We start from the raw sequence: 18522 nt of genomic DNA, 5'->3' as shown, positions 1-18522 counted from the left end.
ATTCTGCTGGTCGCAAGGCGTGTGGGACATCCGCCTCGTCCATGAAGGCCGCCAGTGACTCGGCTTTGCTGGGACGTTACGACCGGTCCCTGTGGGACTCGATGGAGCAGTTCGCAGACCTCGTCCCTCGAGACCGCAAGGAGGACTTTGTGGAGATCGTCAAGGAGGGGATGCTGGTCTCTAATCAGGCCATCGGCGCCGCAGCGGACATATCATTGCTGTCCGCGCACGGATATTGCCACGGGATTCACCAGAGACGCCATGCTTGGCTCAGGTTGACGTCATTGAAACCGGAAGCACAGCAACGCGTGGCGAATCTCCCGTTTTCCGGAGATACCCTCTTCGGGAAACACGCGGATGATGAGATGGCCAGGATGAAGGCCGAAGCGGAGACCCTGACGGCAGTGGGCTTGGAGAAGCCCAAGGAAAAGAAACCCTTCCGACAGTACCAACGTCGGTTTGGGTCGCAGGGTCGTGGAAGGGGGCAGTCTGCTGGACAACATCAACAGCAGCAGCAGCAGCAGCAGCAGTACAGGCGGCCCTTCCAGAAGCGACAGGGTGGTAGAGGTCGTCAACAGTCCTCTACCGCGACCAAGGGCCCGGCCGGGTCCCGTCCCTGAGCTGTTACTTCCCCCTCGTCCGTTACCCGCTCCGGTGGGGGGAAGCGTTCAATTTTTTCTGGCAGAGTGGAGAAAAATTACTCAGGACAAGTGGGTGCTGAATATTGTTTGCAATGGATACAGTCTACGTTTCACCAGCCCTCCTCCATCGATTCCTCCCGTCAGCTCGCAGTATCAACTGCACGAGCTTCAGGCGGAGGCGGACGGTCTGCTAAGGAAAAGGGCGATCGAAGACGTGCCTCTGTCTCAAAGAGGAAGAGGTCTGTACTCTCGGTTCTTTCTTGTCCGCAAGAAGGACAAAAACGAGTTCAGGCCCATTCTGGATTTGCGGCAGGCAAACAAGTGGATTCGCAGAGAAAAGTTTCGCATGCTGTCGTTGCATCAGATCTACCCTCAGCTGCAACGAGGAGACTGGATGTGTGCCATAGATCTACAGGACGCCTACTTCCACGTGCCCATTGCATGCAAACACAGAAAATTTCTGCGCTTTCAAGTCGGCACCAATCACTATCAGTACACGGTGCTACCCTTCGGACTGAAGTCTGCACCCAGGACATTCTCAAAATGTATGGCAGTGGTAGCGGCACACCTGAGGAAGAACAAGGTGTTTGTCTACCCGTACCTGGACGATTGGTTGATCAAAGCCTCCTCCTTCTCGGAAGCTCAAGCACACTTCCAGAAGACGTGCGTTCTCTTGAACAAGCTGGGGTTGCACATCAACATGTCCAAGTCGGTCCCGATTCCGGTGCAGTGCATCCAGTACTTGGGGGCCTCCATCAATACGCTGTCAGCAAGCGTGTCTCCTTCAGAAGAGCGACGTTTATCACTCGTTCGGAAGGCTCAGGCTCTCATGAAAACTCCGTCTACGACTGTGAGAACGGTGTCTTCTCTACTGGGATCGATGGCCTCTTGCATCTTTCTCACTCCTCACGCACGGCTACAGATGAGACCTCTGCAGGAGTGCTTGGAGGATCAGTGGGACCAGAGGAGAGGTTCTTGGGACGACAGGATACGACTGTCTCTACATGCTCTTCAGTCTCTGAAGTGGTGGTGCTCGAAGGAGAATCTCCTCAGAGGCGTTCCCTTCCACAAGGACATTCCCACGCAGACCATCGTGACGGATGCGTCTCTCCAAGGTTGGGGGGCGCATTCCGGAGACCTGCAAATTCAAGGGACGTGGTCCCCGACGGAGTCCACGTACCACATCAATTTCCTGGAACTGAGAGCTGTTCACTTGGCACTGAAGGCCTTTCATCCGTCCTTTTAGACCAACTCTCTGCTTGTTCAGACGGACAACACGACGACGATGTATTACCTCAACAAGCAGGGGGGCTCGAGATCGCGCACTCTGTCGCAGGAGGCGCAGGCGATCTGGCACTGGCTTCTGGCTCGAGGACTGTCGATTACGGCCACCCATCTGCCAGGTGTGCAGAATGTTCAGGCAGACGAACTGAGCAGAATCGTGCAGGAAAACCACGAATGGGTCATAAACGACGAAGTACTGGGAGAAGTCTTCGCAAGGTGGGGAACTCCAGACGTAGATCTGTTCGCCACCGCCGAAAACAGCAAATGCCGAGGCTTCGCCTCCAGGTACTACCAGCCAGGGACGCTGGGGAACGCGTTATGGATCAACTGGTCGAACAGCTTTCTGTACGCTTTTCCACCAATTCCCCTGATTCCGGCGGTTCTCATCAAGCTGTCTCACTCCAGGGCGAGGATGATTCTGATTGCCCCGGAATGGCCCAGACAGTGGTGGTTCACGGACCTACTTCACCGATCTCTCCTTCCTCACATGAAGCTGCCGTGCAGGCCGGACCTTCTCACGAAGTTCGGGGGGCGGATGGTGCACCCCAACCTCTCGTCTTTGAGTTTGGCGGCATGGCTCCTGAAATAGTACAATATGGCCATCTGAATCTCCCAGAGGATTGTATGGGCATACTGAAGGAGGCTAAGCGACCTTCCACTAGGACTTCCTATGCTTACAAGTGGAAGAGGTTTTGCATCTGGTGCAAGTCTAAGAACTATGACCCTACGTCATGCAAGGAGGATGTCATCCTTCCATATCTGCTTCATCTGGCGCAGTCGGGCCTTAATGTCCATTCCATTAAGGTTCATCTGGCTGCTTTGACTGCCTACAGGAAAGGACCTTCACAGACTTCCTTTTTCCAGATCCCTGTGATCAAAGATTTTTTGGAAGGCTTGAAGAAAGTGTTCCCTCCTGTCAGGCTTCCTTCGCCTTCATGGGACTTGAATGTGGTGCTGTCCAGATTGATGAAGGAGCCTTTTGAACCCATTCATAAGGCTTCGTTGCAGCACCTGTCCTGGAAGGCGGCGTTCCTCGTGGCCATTACATCGGCCCGCAGGGTGAGTGAGATTCAGGCATTGTGTTGCCAAGAACCTTATACTGTGTTTCATAATGCTAAAGTTGTTATGCATACTCACCCTAAGTTTCTTCCCAAGGTTGTTTCTGATTTTCATATCAATCAGACTATCACTTTGCCTACGTTCTTTCAGAACCCTTCCTCTCCGGCGGAAAGGTCTTTACATTCCCTGGATGTGCGGAGGGTGCTGAAGTTTTATCTTGATAAGACTAAAGATATTCGTAGGTCAGACCAATTGTTCATCAATTATGGCTCAGTCAGGACGGGTCTTGCTACCTCTAAACAGTCCATCTCTAGGTGGATTGTGTCCTGCATTCAGTTGTGTTACTGCAAAGCTAATAAGACCTTAGGGGGCAAACCTAAGGCTCATTCCACCAGGGGCAAGGCTGCTACGACAGCTATGCTCCGTAATGTTCCCATTGCAGAGATCTGCAAGGCGGCCACTTGGAAGTCGGTCCATACCTTTGCTAAGCATTACTGCCTGGACTCTGATGCCAGGGCAGACGCTCAGGTTGGGCAGGCTTCGCTGCGGAATCTGTTCGCACAGTAGTGGCGTTATTTTACTCTCCACCGCCGCTTGGTGTGGGGATGGGCTTGCCATTCTATTCACTAGATTATGACTATACACAGAGATCCCCTACTACAGAAGGAGTAGTTTCTGTCCTGTAACTCCAGTTCTGTAGTAGGGGTATCTCTGTTATAGTCATAAGCGCCCTCCCGCCTCCCCGGTGGAGTGTTGTTCATGATCATAATGCTGCAGGTCTGGCGTTTTCTACGCCTTCGAAAAGAACTGAGGCTAAGTTGGACCTGCTATGCATTATGGGATACTGAGAGAAGGTTCTGGAAGGTTCCTTAAAGGCACAGTATCCTAATTAAGCCACATAATGGCAGCCTATGGGGCTTGTCTGTCCAGGTTCTTCTCTCTATCATTCCTGAGGGATTTTGCTGTTAAGCAAGGGAAATCTGTACAGGCTTTGCTGTTTTGTGGATTTTATGGTGGAATTTCTAGTTGAAGTACTGGACAGTGTAGCCTTTTGGCTGCATTATCTGTCTTTAAATTCTCTCTTAAGTGTCTATGCATTTTCTGCATTTTTTGACACTGTAAGAGATTATTTTTGATTGCTCCGGGGTCCACGCACATGGGCGGGACTATTCACTAGATTATGACTATAACAGAGATACCCCTACTACAGAACTGGAGTTACAGGACAGAAACTACTCCTTCCTGGCTAACACATCCATACAAGACATATGCCTGGCGGCAACATGGGCTTCGGTGCACACGTTCACGAAGCACTACTGTGTGGATATACAGATGAACAAGGAAGCACAAGTCGGACAAAAGGTGCTCCAGCACATATTCAATAACCAACGCTCATCTTCCACCCAGCCGCCACAGAAATGAGAAACCGCTACAAAATCTATGCACAGCATAGTGAATCCAGAAAGATTCACGCTGCAAAACGAATAATTTTCTTACCTGTCGGTGTAGTTTTGCAGCTTGAAGATCTTTCTGGATTCACTAGCGAACCCACCCGCCTCCGCCAGAAAGATGGAGAGAGAAGAGGTGGTTAATAATAAAAAAAAAGGACTTTAAAAGTACAAAGCGGTAAAATATCACCTAAATAGAACATTGCCATTACTTCGGAAACGAAAGAAACACGGAAAAAAAAAACCCGAAGATGGCGCCCAAGAGTGGGAGCTTCCGCAGGAAGCATGCCGACGTCACCGTAAATCCACCCAAGGAGGTGTGACGCCGACGCTCACCTGAGCTACAAAAAAAAAGAAAAGACTACGAATCCGGACCCAACCACAAGACCGCGGAATAATGCACAGCATAGTGAATCCAGAAAGATCTTCAAGCTGCAAAACTACACCGACAGGTAAGAAAACTATTCGTTCTTCAGCCATTCTTCCAACAGTGGGGTCATACACACATAGACCTATTTGCCACCCACGAAAATGCGAAATGCCCAGCCTTCGCCAATGCGATATGGATGAACTGGTCAGGCAGATTTGCATACGCTTTTCCGCCTCTCCCACTAATTCCATTAGTGGTGCGCAAGCTCAGACAACAGTCTCAAACTAATCGTTGCAGCTCCCACGTGGGCACGCCAACCGTGGTTCACCACGTTGCAGGAACTCTCTCTAGTTCCACACCAAAAGTTGCGGCTCACTCCATCTCTATTAACACAGAACCATGGCGAAATCAGGCACCCAGACCCGCACCAACTGAATCTGGCGATCTGGCTCCTGAAGTCTTAGAGTTTGGCTATTTAAACCTATCACCAGACTGTATGGACATTATTAAAGAAGCCAAAAACCCACTACCAGAGCGTGTTACGCTGCTAAATGGAAAAGATTAGTCATTTACTGCACAAATAATCAAATTGACCCCCTGGATGCTTCCATCCAGAATATCATTTGTTACCTTCTACATCTACAAAGGTCTAATTTGGCCTATTCTTCCATTCGCCTGCACCTTGCAGCAATTGCAGCTTATTTACAAAACAGACAACATCTGTCTCTCTTCAGAGTTCCCGCGATTGAAGCGTTCATGGAAGGCTTGAAAAGGATAATCCCACCCAGGTTGCCTCCTTCTCCTGTGTGGAACCTAAATGTTGTCCTTACCAGACTTATGGGACCACCTTTCGAGCCCCTACATAGATGCGAGCTGCAATTCCTAACATGGAAAACTGCTTTCCTTGTTGCTATCACCTCTCTCTGAAGAGTAAGTGAAATTCAAGCTTTCACTATACAAGAACCATTTTTTCAGATACATCCTAACAAAGTGGTTATTCGGTCTAATCCAAACTTTCTCCCAAAAGTTGTCACTCCTTTTCACCTCAGTCTGTCGAGCTACCTGTGTTTTTCCAAAACCCAGACTCGGTAGCAGAAAGCTCTTTACACACCGTAGATGTTAAAAGAGCTCTACTCTACTATATCGAAAGGACTAAATCATTTAAAAAAAACGTAACTATTGTTTGTCGCTTTCTCTCCTCCGCACAAAGGCAACCCCATCTCTAAAGGCGGGATTGCACGGTGGTTTGTAAAGTGTATACAAATATGCTATATAAAGGCTAAACGTACACTACCAGTTCCTCCTAGATCACACTCCACTCGCAAAATAGGAGCCGCTATGGCTTTCTTACGAAATATACCACTAGAGGACATATGCAAGGCAGCAACATGGTCTACACCACACACCTTCACTAAACAGTATTGTGTTGATGTGCAAGCAAAGCAGCAAGCTGCAGTAGGCCAAGCTGTCCTTAAAACTCTCTTTTAAACGACTGCAACGGATACAGGTGACCACCGCTAGAGGGGATACTGCTGCACAATCGATGCACAGTGTACTATCTGCAGCTCATATGCCTCGAACGGAAAATGCTACTTACCAGTATGCATCTGTTCTTGGCATGTAGAGCTGCAGAGTAGTACACGTCCTCCCGCCTCCCCGGGACTTGTATCCGTTCCAGTTTTCATCTTACTTAGATGCATACACATGGACATCCTTCTTTCTTTACTTCTACTGCCTCCATAATTTCCCATCATGGCGAAAAACAATCTGAGGATGGAGCCGATGCCCATGCGCAGTATTGTCCAAGGGAGGAGTCCCCTATCGGGACTAACAAAGACTTCTTCCAAGAAGACAACAACCTGCAATCATCCGAGCCCAACACCAGATGGCGATCTAATACACAGTGTACTACTCTGCAGCTCTACATGCCAAGAACAGATGCATACTGGTAAGTAGCATTTACCTTTCTTCACCCTGAGACGTCAAATGTCATCCAGCTTGTCTCTGAATGAGTCACTTAGCAAAGAGGTGTACGCAGGCTCTATTCTTATGAATCCAAACCAACAACAGTATACGAGTCCATATTTGCGCAGGATAGGGTAATTAATTGTCAAAAGTAAAAACCCTTTAGTTTTGTAACACTTTTGGCAGCTAAATTGGCAAAGTTAAGACAAAAATCTCTTTACAAATGCTGATCAAGCTATGTCTGTACTGACCTACAAAATTAACACCAGAAGCCATGTCGGGGAATGCAAAGCCTGGTTAGCATACTATAATAAAATACCAATTTAGAGCTATAAGGAAGGGTTCTTATGTGGGACGGCCGGGTCGTTTTTACCCTGGCTTTACCCTTGCCTGCCCTGGGTGCTTGCAAGAGGCATTAAAAGCACGGTTTCATTACGATAGTGTGATCGTGTCCATCCACCCTGCCTTCAAAGCAGTCTTCACAACTCGTTTTATTATGAGCTAAATTTATTAAAATAAAAAATTGCTCTAAACGTTTGGGGGGAGAAAAACGACAGAGCACATTGCAAGTCCCACTCTAAAAATTCACTCTTAATTTGTACACTGCTTATGTAGACTCCTGAGTGTCAATACCAGCACTTTATCCTATAATGGCTAGTTGCCCAGACACTGAAAAGTACATCCAACTTTAACGTTCACACCAGTTAGTGTTTATAGAAAGAACTCGAACAGTTTTATTGAAAATTGCGTGAATGCAGGACATGTTGCTTAAGATGGCAATTTAACTTGTGTAACGTGCAACATGACAGAAAACATCGTACTTAAAATACTTCCCTTTCAGTGACGAGTGAAGCAAGTCAAAAGCAGACAGTTCACATGCCAGTGCCCCACGAGACTAGGCGGGGTGTGGCAGTAACATTTTAAATTAAATAAAAAAGACACATTGAGAAAGTTGTGCCTCACAAGTAGAGCAGCAAGGGGCACGGGCGCTTTCAGAGCCCAAGTGCATAGCATAACATGTATGTTCGAGGGTGATGTTGAGGCTCATATCACTGCCCTCCAGATTATCTATTGCCATCTTCTCCCAGGGATCATCAAGCTGTGCCAGCGGCAAATCGGCACTTTGCAGCTGATATAGCAGCAAAAGAGCACGAAGACAGTTCAGTCCCCTCCCACCACTGGAGAGTGGGAGGGAGGGAGTGCGACACTAACCTCACAATGGAGACAAGGACAGCCCTGGGAAAGCAGGCTTGCCGGCGGCAGCTCGCTTTAAGAGAGAAAGAAAACCATTTGCAATGTAATAGGATTCAAATTACTGAAAGTTTGAGCTATTGGCGTTCCAATATTGCAACACCCATAGCACAACCCTTTAGTAATGTGTGAGAAAGTGCTTCTATATATACTGGACCAAAGTATAACAGAGGTTAAAGTCAGGGCTGACCTTACTCTCAAAAGTGGTAGCTTGGTCGAGCAGTAAGGCAGTACCAGAGGACAGTGTAAAGCATTTGTTGTACACACTCAGTCAGCAAAAGGTTTCACAAACTCAAGGACTGACCTCCAGGCCAATTGTTTTTATATCAAAGATATATTTGTTTTATTTTTAGAACCAACAGGTATCAAAATTATACTTTTCTCAATATGAGAGGTCCCAGATCAGTACTTTGCAGAAAGGCAATAGACTTTGTAAACACAATAGGTACAGGGGTTGCAGTAGGCAACACAATTCTAAACACAATTTAGCATTGAGCTCAGTGGGTTTTTCTGCACAATTAGTTGATTACTTTGTAGATTACTTTTGTAAGTCCAGGACTGGATCCTAGATTCAGTCCTGTGGTCCAAGCTGGAAACAGTTTAGTAAAAACGTTTTGGTTATTGCAGTGATTTTTAACCCCTTGGCCACGGCGGTAATTTCGCTGGAGGGGTGGGGGGCAGGGGGCGCACGGCGGCGCCATGCTCGTGACGGAACCACTCCGTCACGAGCCGCGGTGGCGCTGTGCTTGTGATGGAATGGTTCCGTCACGGCCCCGCCCGCTCAATAGAACGCGCAGCGCAGACGCGAAATCAGCGCCGCACGGCAGCCGGGCCGTGACGGAACCATTCCGTCACCAGCACAGCCCCACTGTGGCTCGTGACGGAATGGTTCCGTCACGAGCGTGGAAGGGGTTAAGGAATAAAACGGTATTTTAAAAGTTCACACTTTTCAGGGAAAATCTGGCAATGTTATCCAATGGGAAAAAATTCAGGTTACAGGTGAAGTATGTTCTTGTTACTTTTGTAATCCAGTACTGGGCTCCTAGGTTCAGCACTGGGATCTCTACTTAAGACAGGTAAGTAATTACGTTTCAGTACTTAGTACGATTTTTAAAGAATATTTCAAGTTTTCACAAGTAGACAGAAGAAATTTCACAGAAAAGCAGACAATGGATTCTTATGGAGAAAATTCAGATGACCAGTAAACCCGGTTAGGACTACTGTTGCGGTTCAGTACTGGGCTGCAAGGTACAGTACTGACTTCTCTCCTTATCACAAGTGAGTACTTCGGAATTCGGCTGTTTTTATAGGAATATTCTAAGTTTCCAAAACTGCACACTGAGAAGATTTTTCGAGTCAAACCAGTCAGTTATCCAATGGCAGGTAAGTGAGTTACCGGTTCCCAGGTGAGTACTCGATTGGTGAAGTTAAGGTTCTGGACCTAGACTCTGGGATCCCCCAGGGTCAGGTAGGTACAGTTGGTTCACCCTCAGTGGCACTGGGGCAGCCGGGTGCAGAGGTAGTTAGGCCCAATGTTATCCAATTAGAGAGGCAGGGGGCCTTCGGTTGGTGGCTGCTGGCGAGCAAGCCACGCGACTGTGGGAGCTGGGCTCCTGGTCACTTGCTCAGGGCAAATGGGGAAGTAGGTTAGGACACAGGGTGCACGGCCAGGGGCACTCGGGCGGCTGGGTGCAGGGTGTTTTTGAGGTGTCGGGCGCTCAGTGTTATTCAATGGGAAAGGTAAAGAGGTAACAAAGGCTGCAGACTCTGGGACGGTGTTTCTTCAGGTGCGACCACCACTTCGAGTGGTAAGTTGGGACCTTGGAGAAGAGGTAGGTACCCCAAAGGAAGGCACAGGGGGCTGCAGGGCGACGGGTGCAGGGGTGTCTTTGGGCATCGAGGAATCTTACCCTCGGCTGGTCGCAGTTGGAGGGGTCCCTGGTTCTGAGGCTGCAGGTGTCCTCTGGTTCGTCGAGGAGGGCCTTTGGGCACTAGACCTCTGGTCCCAGTCGCTGGGGTGGACGTCCTCGTGGTCTTGGATCACTTGAGCACGGGCCAGGCTCGGCGGGTGCAGAGTGGGTTGGTCTGGGTTGGTCTGGTGCTTCTTGGCTGGCACCAGGGGTTGAAGCAGAGCCTCTGCTTATGGGCGTCCCAGTCTTCAAGAGGGTCAAGGCAGGCAGGTCCTCCGTGGGTCCAAGGTTGCTGTCCGTAGGAGTCGCCGGGATTAGGCAGGAGCAGGTTCCAGGATCGATAGGCCGGTAGGGCTGGGGCCAAGTCAGTGGGTGTAGTCCTTTTGTTAGCAGCTGCATGGCGGGTCTTCTCCTTCTTGATCTTCTTTGTTCTTTTCTTATCGGGATCTGAGGAAGGAAGGTTCAGGGTGCCCCTAAATACTAAGTTTAGGGGCGTTACAGGTAGGGCAAGGGCAGGGACCAATAGGTCCCTGTCCTGGGGGTGAGTACACCCATCTAGCCTGCTCCTCTCCTGTGGCAGGGGGGCAGGAGCATAGCTGTGATTGGGCAGGGCTCCCCATCTTCAAGATGGCTGGAGCCCGGGGTCGTGCTTCACCTTGCCTCTCCCACCTGAGGGCTGGGGTTGGCACTGGCTGGCACCACCCCCCTTCCTGACGTAGGGTTTCCTGCCAGTCTTCCCACCAGAGTGGGGGTTAGAACTGGTGGGGGCCAGTTGCTGAGTACAGCAAGTGGCCTGGAGAAGCTCACAAAGGCGGCATGTATTTGAAGTTTCCCACCGCCCATCCTGGGGGAGGAGACCTAGCACCTCCCCCAGGATGTGCATTGTTGCAGGCCCAGGAGAGCGAGGGGCTCTCCACCCAGGGCTCCAGCAAACATGTCTGCTGTGAGGCAGCCTGGGCAGCCACTCAGTCCAGACGTGGATTGTAGGTTAGGTTAGGTTTCAGGGGGCATCTCTAAGATGCCCTGTGGGGTGCATTTTACATTAAATCCCACACTGGCATCAGTGTGGGTTTAATGTGCTGAGAAGTTTGGTACCAAACTTGTCAGTCTTCAGTGTAGCCATTATGGTGCTGTGGAGTTCGTAATGACGACCTCCCAGCACCATATACTCTTAATGGCATCACTGCACTTACAGTGGCCAGGAATGGCCCTGGGTACTGTAGGGGCACAGGGCTCAAGCACCTGTACCCACACCTCTGGCATAGGGCACCCAGCTATAGGGGTGACTGATATATGCCAGGGCAGTGGGTTTGTGGGCATGGCACCCAGGGATGTATGCCATGTCGACTCTTTGTTTAGTTCTTTACCTAGGCACTCAGCCTGCAAGGGCATGGTGTGGGTGTCAGGGTACCGGTCCTCTAAGGGTGGCACAATAAGTGCTGTAGCCCTTAGGGGTCTTCTCTGGTCACCATGCCCTGGGTACCTAGAGTACCATTTACTAGGGGCTGACAGGTGGCCAGAGATGCCAATTTAGGTTTTAGTTTCAACACAGTTTTAGGGAAGGAACACAGGCCCTGGGTACCTGGTTGGCAGGAGCCCAGGGCACACTTCGTCAACGCGCATCAGCAGTTCAGCAAAAAGTGGGGGCATACCAATGCAAGAAAGATGGCACTTTCTCACATAATGCGAAACAGATTGCTCTATTTTGTCAATATTATGTGTTTTCAGTAACCAGGGCGGCACAGGCAGCGTGCTGCGCTGCTTATGAAAAATGTACAATATTGAATAAACCGTTTTGAGACGTGCCGATGAAAAGAAAGGGGTGGCTCGCCAACCTCCCTTTTTTTTTTTTCTTCTTCTTCAGTATTGTACAATTTTTGTTAACAGTGCAGCATGCCGACTGCGCTGCGGTGCATACTAAAAGTATAGAACATTGAAAAAATAATATGGCGACCCACGCCAGAGAAGAGAAAGGCACGGCCCTATTGTTTAAGATGAAAGCGTACCGCACAGCCCGAAACAGAAGCTAGGATTAACTCATTGATGAAATAGCGCTAATAGACCGTAAATAAAACTGTAAAAGGTCCAGTCCTTATGGGAGGTTGCAAATGCAGACAATGCGGTACTAAGGAGGGACTGCTAAGCCTATAAACGAATCAAAAGCAACCATTTAGAAAGGATCGTAACAGGAGCCAATTCAAAACGATGGGTGGGAAATATGCGGAGCGCGTATTCTATACCTCAATACATCATGTCTCGAAGATACAGCGGAAGCATTGCTTAGGCGAGACCTAAAAAGGAAGAGAAGGAAATAACAGACAATTTTGGACCCAACCACTAGATTGCGGATTAATGCACAGCATGTGAATCCAGAAAGTGTTCAAGCTGTAACACGACTCCTACAGGTATGTATCCTTTTCGTTTCATACTAGCATAACTGCAGTCTATGGGGGGGAAACGTTTCTTTTTTTCTGGTTACTTTTCTGTTTTTAATAATATTAATTTGGCCTTTTTCAAAGAAAATTGAAAGAAATTGCCAATATAGCATTTTTTATAGGCTGCAAAAATATTTGAGATTATATGTGAACATTTGGCCTTTCTGATGTAAGGTGAAAATGGAACACAAAGAAATATACATTTTAAAGAAGTGGCCCGGGATTCTGCAGGTAGGTGGGACTTTTCTGTGCTTGTGATCTCAGTGGAGATTCCCCTGATGACTAGGATTAAAGGTAAGAAAACACTTCTTATCCATGCAAGAAGGTACTGTGTTGAGGAAGGATATCCCTACCTTGTTCTCATGATATCTTTCAGAAATAAAAGGAAATGCCAGTCTAGTCTGGCCAGCCAGATCTCCTAGAGCTACTGGACATCTGATGTTAGGCTATCCAGTGTAACAATATTACGGAGGCCAATCATTTGCATTGATGCCGGCCTTCCTCTATCACTAGTATGCTAAGTAGATTATTCTCCAATCCAGTAGCATTTGTTAATAACTTTCCTAAACGGATCACATTTTTTCATATTTATTTTCTTTGTAGCAGAATAGAAGATGAGGATTGTCTCAACTTTACTTGTGGTAGAAGTATGAAAGAAGTGATGAACCTGCATTTTACATACTTAATATCCCTTTGCTGTACCTCATTATGAAGTTTTTTTCTTAGCTGCTCTTAACATGTCTTTTTGTTGAGTAAATAATTCCAATTATGTCTAATTTTTTGATAATCTATTCACGTGTTAGATATGAAACTGTTAAAAGAATCTCAGTTTCTATGGAGTAAAGTCTGGGTTGCACAATTTTAACACTTTGGCGTCTCCTCCAGATTGCGTATCCTCCATTTGAGAAAAACTTCTATGAGGAGCATGAAGAAATCAGCAGTCTTACACCTCAGCAAGTTCACGATCTCCACCAAAAGCTAAATCTCCGGGTAGGTGAAAACATAACCCGGCAAGCTGGGGATGTATAGAAGTTTCATTGGTTTTTGTAGTGTTTTCTGCATACTCAGAATAATAGTCTTGTAGAATGTGTGGTCTACTATTTCTGTATCTGGTGATGTCCTTGATGGCCAGGTAGCCTCTGTATATTTGTGTTATTTTACACAGTCATTCACTTTACGAGTAGTCCCTTTCCATCAACAAGTTCCAACTCAGTCTATTGTGATAAGTTCATCCGTAATGGGGTTCGAGCTCATCAAGGGAATTTTAAAATCAAATGGACATGGCTGCAGAAAAACAATTGTACCAAATTACACAGTCGTGTAGAAGAGCAGAAAAAAAGTGGAGAACCAACTACGATGCCCAGCAAAAAAAAGAATATAAAGCAGTTCTAGCTAGCTATAAAAAATGAATAACAGAGAAAAGCAAATACTTAGTTCAAAAAATTGAGTCAAAAAACTCTAGTAAAACCCTCTTTTCTACAGTTAAAACCACTTTGAAAAATTGAAAACAGTCCTTTAGAAGAAATGTCGTCAGACTTTTGTAACACACTAGGTGAATTCTTTGTAAACAAAGTATCTTCAGTTTATGACTCTTTCAAAAGCCATAACACAGACATGGCAGATCAGGCTACCTCACAATCAACAAATTTAGTGGAACAATCAGTCCAACCCATATTGTTCCAATTTATTCCTCCAACAATGGATCAAATTCAGAAGGAATTACTCACCACTAACTCAGGTAGCCCAATGGACCTTTGTCCACCCAAAATAATGCAAATCTGCTCAGAACAACTGAGCCTGGTATTAGAAAAATTATTTGTTCAAATACTTGGAACTAATACCTTTCCAGACGACTGGAAACAGTTATCAATTAGACCACTACTAAAAAAATCAAATCTGGACTGTGAAGAACCAAGTAACTATAGACCTATAGCTAGGATCCCTTTCGCCGCAAAAATTTTAGAGAAACTTTTAAACAAACAGCTATCCCGTTATCTGATGGACGGTAACTGGCTAGACCACTCTGTTTGGTTTTCGTGAAGGACACAGAACGGAAACTGCTTTAATTACAGCTGTGGAAGAACTTAGGAAAGTGCTGGATAAGGGAGCGAAGGCCGCCTTGATATTACTCGATCTATCGGCGGCCTTCGACACGGTCAGTCATGAGATTCTCCAAACTCGTTTAAAAACAGCAGAAATACATGACTCGGCATGTACCCTCATCGCATCCTACTTAGTAAACAGAACTTTTTCAGTAGAAGTAGGAGGAACGAAATCTAAATCTTTTAACTTACCATGCGGGGTCCCGCAGGGGTCCTCGCTGAGTCCTACCCTTTTTAACTTATACGTGGCCCCCCTTGCAGAAATCATAAGAAACTGTGGTTTCACCCCAATATCCTATGCTGACGACACCAAAATTGTGGTGTCTATCAGCAAGGATGTGGAGGACACAGCAGAAAAATTCCAACTATGTATGACACAGGTTAGTCAATGGATGGAAAGGAATTGCCTAAAGCTTAACGGAGATAAAAGCGAAGTGATGATACTAGTGGGTGACACAAACATCTGGTCCCCCGCTTGGTGGCCTAATGACTTGGATAGATGCCCAAACTCATCAGAAAAAGTGAAGAATTTGGGCGTCACTCTTGACACCAATCTATCTTTTGAAGCCCAAGCCAGCAAGCTGTCTTCAACACTCTGGTATATTCTAAAAATGATAAAAAGATACTGCCTTATCTACCACTGGATTCGCGTAAGACAATAGTGACAGCCTTAGCAAGACTGGATTACGGGAATGCTTTATATGCCGGAGCTAAGACAAAAATCATAGCTAAATTACAACGCCTGCAAAACGCAGCAGCCAGACTGGTTTTAGGCAAACCTAAGTTTGAGCCAATCAGTCACAAACTAAAAACCCTGCATTGGCTGCCAATTGCAAAAAGGGTGAAATTTAAATCACTCTGCCTGGCATATAAGGCACTTCAGGGAACAGGATCACAATTTTTGAGGTCTCATTTAAAACAATATGAACCAACGAGACCTCTGAGATCCGGTCAATTGAAGCTAATTACTGTCCCCAGATTTAGACGAGCTAGCTGGGGTGGAAGAAGCTTCCTTGTACATGCAGCACGAACCTGGAATCAGCTGCCTTTTGCCATAAAAACTTGTTCATCTTTTGGAATCCTTTAGAAAGGAAGTAAAAACCTGGCTGTTCTCGGCATAACTCTAGACATCGTTCTTGAGATAGGAGGATCTATCATAGCGCCAAGACGCCCACGGGCATTCGCGCGCTTTACAAGTTGATAAATCAAATCAAATCTTGCTGGGACACCACGCAGTCCATGTGTCCCACCAGGTTTTCCTTCCTTATTTGAGAGACAGGTTTCCGATTAAGATGAACAATACAGTAGCCATGTATTGTTTCAACCAACGAGGTCGGTGGGAACCAGATGATGTACTGTCTCGAAATGCTCCAAGAGTGTAAATTGCTTTTTCAACGGATTATGACAATCACTGCAATTTACCTTCCAAGCATCCAAAACAGCCAACCAGAATCAGACTGCAGAATCTGCAAAGAGAATGACGAGGGTTTCGGAGGACGAAGTTCTGAAAAGCATTGACAAAAAAGGGGGTATCATTGACTAGACATTTTTGCTACAACTGGAATCATGAAAAAACCAAAAGTATGCCATTAGATACACTTCAAACAAACCCCCTGGGAATGCACTTTTGGTAATTTGGTCTAGAATTGTATGTATTTTCCTGTGATTGCAGTTCTACAATTGCTATTGAATATAAGAAAGCACATTGTTTCTCCAAAAGCTAAGACATTAGTGGTTAACCTATCTACTTCACCATTCCTAGATGCCTCATAGGAGGTTGCCTGCTGTTGTATGGATCATGTCTTCCTTTCGAAGAGACCCCTTTTTAGGTCTCGCTAGCGTTGCAGCGCGAAGCGCTGCCGCCAACGAGACTTATAGTCACCGTGTTTGCCTCCAAGGGAGACAAACCTGGACACAGACCTGTGCACAAGCCGATTCAGGTCTGTGCACGAGCCGATTCAGGTCTGTGAACGCGCTTCACAGTGAAAAGCTTGTGCGTGTTAATTAGGCCTCGCTAGAGACCGTGGACGCGCACCTACAGGCACACACAGGCACACACACACACACACACAGGCACCACCCCCCCACCCCCACACACACACACACATCCCCTCCCTCTCTCCCTCACACACACCCCCACACTCACGGGGCTCTTTGCGTGTCCTCACAGCAGGCAGACTCGGAGGTCGGCGTGTCTTCTCTGGCAATCTTCAGCGTGCGCCGATGTGCACGCTCACAGCACTGCGTCTCGTGCACTCTCACCGCGCTGTTTCACGCCCGGCGTTCCTCACTCAGCTTGTTTTGCTTTAGGCGCTTTGGCGGCCCCCTCCCTACACCGCACCAGCCGCGCAGCACCTAGTCAAGCGCTACCACGGTCACGAGCTCCATGTCACGCCGACGTGCACGCCGTGCCTACAACGCGCGGTGCACTTTCACTTTCCCTTGTTATTCCTCCGCACCGTTCTCACAATCACGCAACGCACTGAATGCTTCCAGGCTTGCCGTGCACCCTCCAGCCTCCGAATGTTTTCGCTTTAGATGCAAGAAATAGTCTTTGGGAGAACTTGATGCAACGAGCACAGATACACATGAATATTAAGGACAGGTAAAAACGTCCCTCTTCCATGGCCGAAGCGGTAATTGGCTGCCATTTGCCCAGGTGATGAGATTCAGAAGATATTGAGTTCATAATCCTCTGCATGAAGCGTGACGCACAAGCTTTTCTAAACGGCTGCCCACTCTTCCTTTGCCAAGCGAACCTTACATCTTCTTATGCGTTTTGCTATTTCAGGCCCACGGTTTCAGAAATCTCGGCTAGGTGGCATATCCTTTACTATGTGAACACCTGGCCTGGCGAATTGTATTTCTATTGGCATCCCGCAGCAGGAAGTTCATGCTACCTTTATGCAAGTACTAAAAACATTTTTTCATGAATTAAGATCCTGTAGAGTAGCCTGGTGCACTGTGTTGGTTTATTGAGACTGTTCAGCTCCACGAGGATTTTAAAGTGAATGCTACAATCTACAAATGCAATAAACTAAAGGAACAATCTAAAGGGTTTGGGGTTTGCGAAAACATGCATTTATTCTACGGGCCTGGTGTTTAAATAAAAACTGTTGAAAATCACAAAATCTGCTAATATCTTGATACATCTCCAAGGCAGTCACTGCGGAGTAATAGACAGAACTCTTTCAGATAAATAAGCATTTTTATTCATGGTTTAACAATCCTATGTGTTTCTATACTGTAGAGAAAATCACCTGTTTCATTAGGCAGCCTGTGTTAGTGTATCTTTGAGTGAGGTTCACACCTGGGAGCTGGATGTGAACTTTAAACCTTCGTAGGGTCCATCACGCATTGAACATGATGGTGCGTGTGGTAAATCTGCACCCGAAAATACAATTTCCGTGCATTATCACTTCAACGTTCCTGTGCAATTATGAGTTTTTGGCCCGCAATGAGGAATACTTGCCAGATGTGGAATCCCCTGACCTGTTTCTGCATGTGTACCCCAATTGATGGGCAGATAAATAAGGAAGGTTGAACTATGCTCTGCCTTTACTGCACTTGGTAATTCCAGGTGCAGTAAAATACACCAATTTGTAATTCCCGAGGTCATTGTCTAGAACAGAATTACCTCCAATTTGTGCTCAAGCCCCTTGTAGTTTAAGATGAAGGAAGAAATTATCAAAAAGTGAAAATATTTTGTGGGAAGAGGAGAACATTGAATTATGGGTCATAATAATAATGTATTTGTTCGAGGCATATGGGCAGCAGATGGTACATTTATGAATAGATCGCCATCTGGTGTTGGGCTCGGATGATTGCACTTGTTTTTCTTCTGGAGAAGTCTTTGTCGTCATCGATGACTCCTCCTCTTGGTGTTAGTGCGCATGGGCATCGGCTCCATCCTTAGATTGTTTTTTTCCGCCATCGGGTTCGGATGAGGATCGAAGCGCTCCGGACCGACTTAGATAAAGAAGGTTATATTCGGCGCGTAACCCTTTCCAATTCGACGGTATTGTTATCGAACGCGACTTCACTTCTATCTCGACGC

General features: G+C 47.0%; 1 protein-coding gene across 4 annotated transcripts in view; it reads left to right on the top strand.

Annotated features, from left to right (window-relative positions):
• Positions 1–18522, top strand: part of DDX42 (DEAD-box helicase 42) — a 465634-nt gene that overhangs the window by 154394 nt on the left and 292718 nt on the right. For all 4 annotated transcript variants that reach the window (XM_078645044.1, XM_078645045.1, XM_078645047.1 and 1 more), the window contains one exon: positions 13249–13353. In XM_078645044.1, the coding sequence (XP_078501170.1) occupies positions 13249–13353 (105 nt within the window). The remainder of the gene's footprint in view (positions 1–13248; positions 13354–18522) is intronic.

Source organism: Lissotriton helveticus, chromosome 5_1 (genome assembly GCF_964261635.1).
Source record: "Lissotriton helveticus chromosome 5_1, aLisHel1.1, whole genome shotgun sequence".
Lineage (NCBI taxonomy): Eukaryota > Metazoa > Chordata > Amphibia > Caudata > Salamandridae > Lissotriton > Lissotriton helveticus.
The sequence above is the reverse complement of the archived record's forward strand: the minus strand, read 5'-3'. Positions and strand labels throughout refer to the sequence as shown.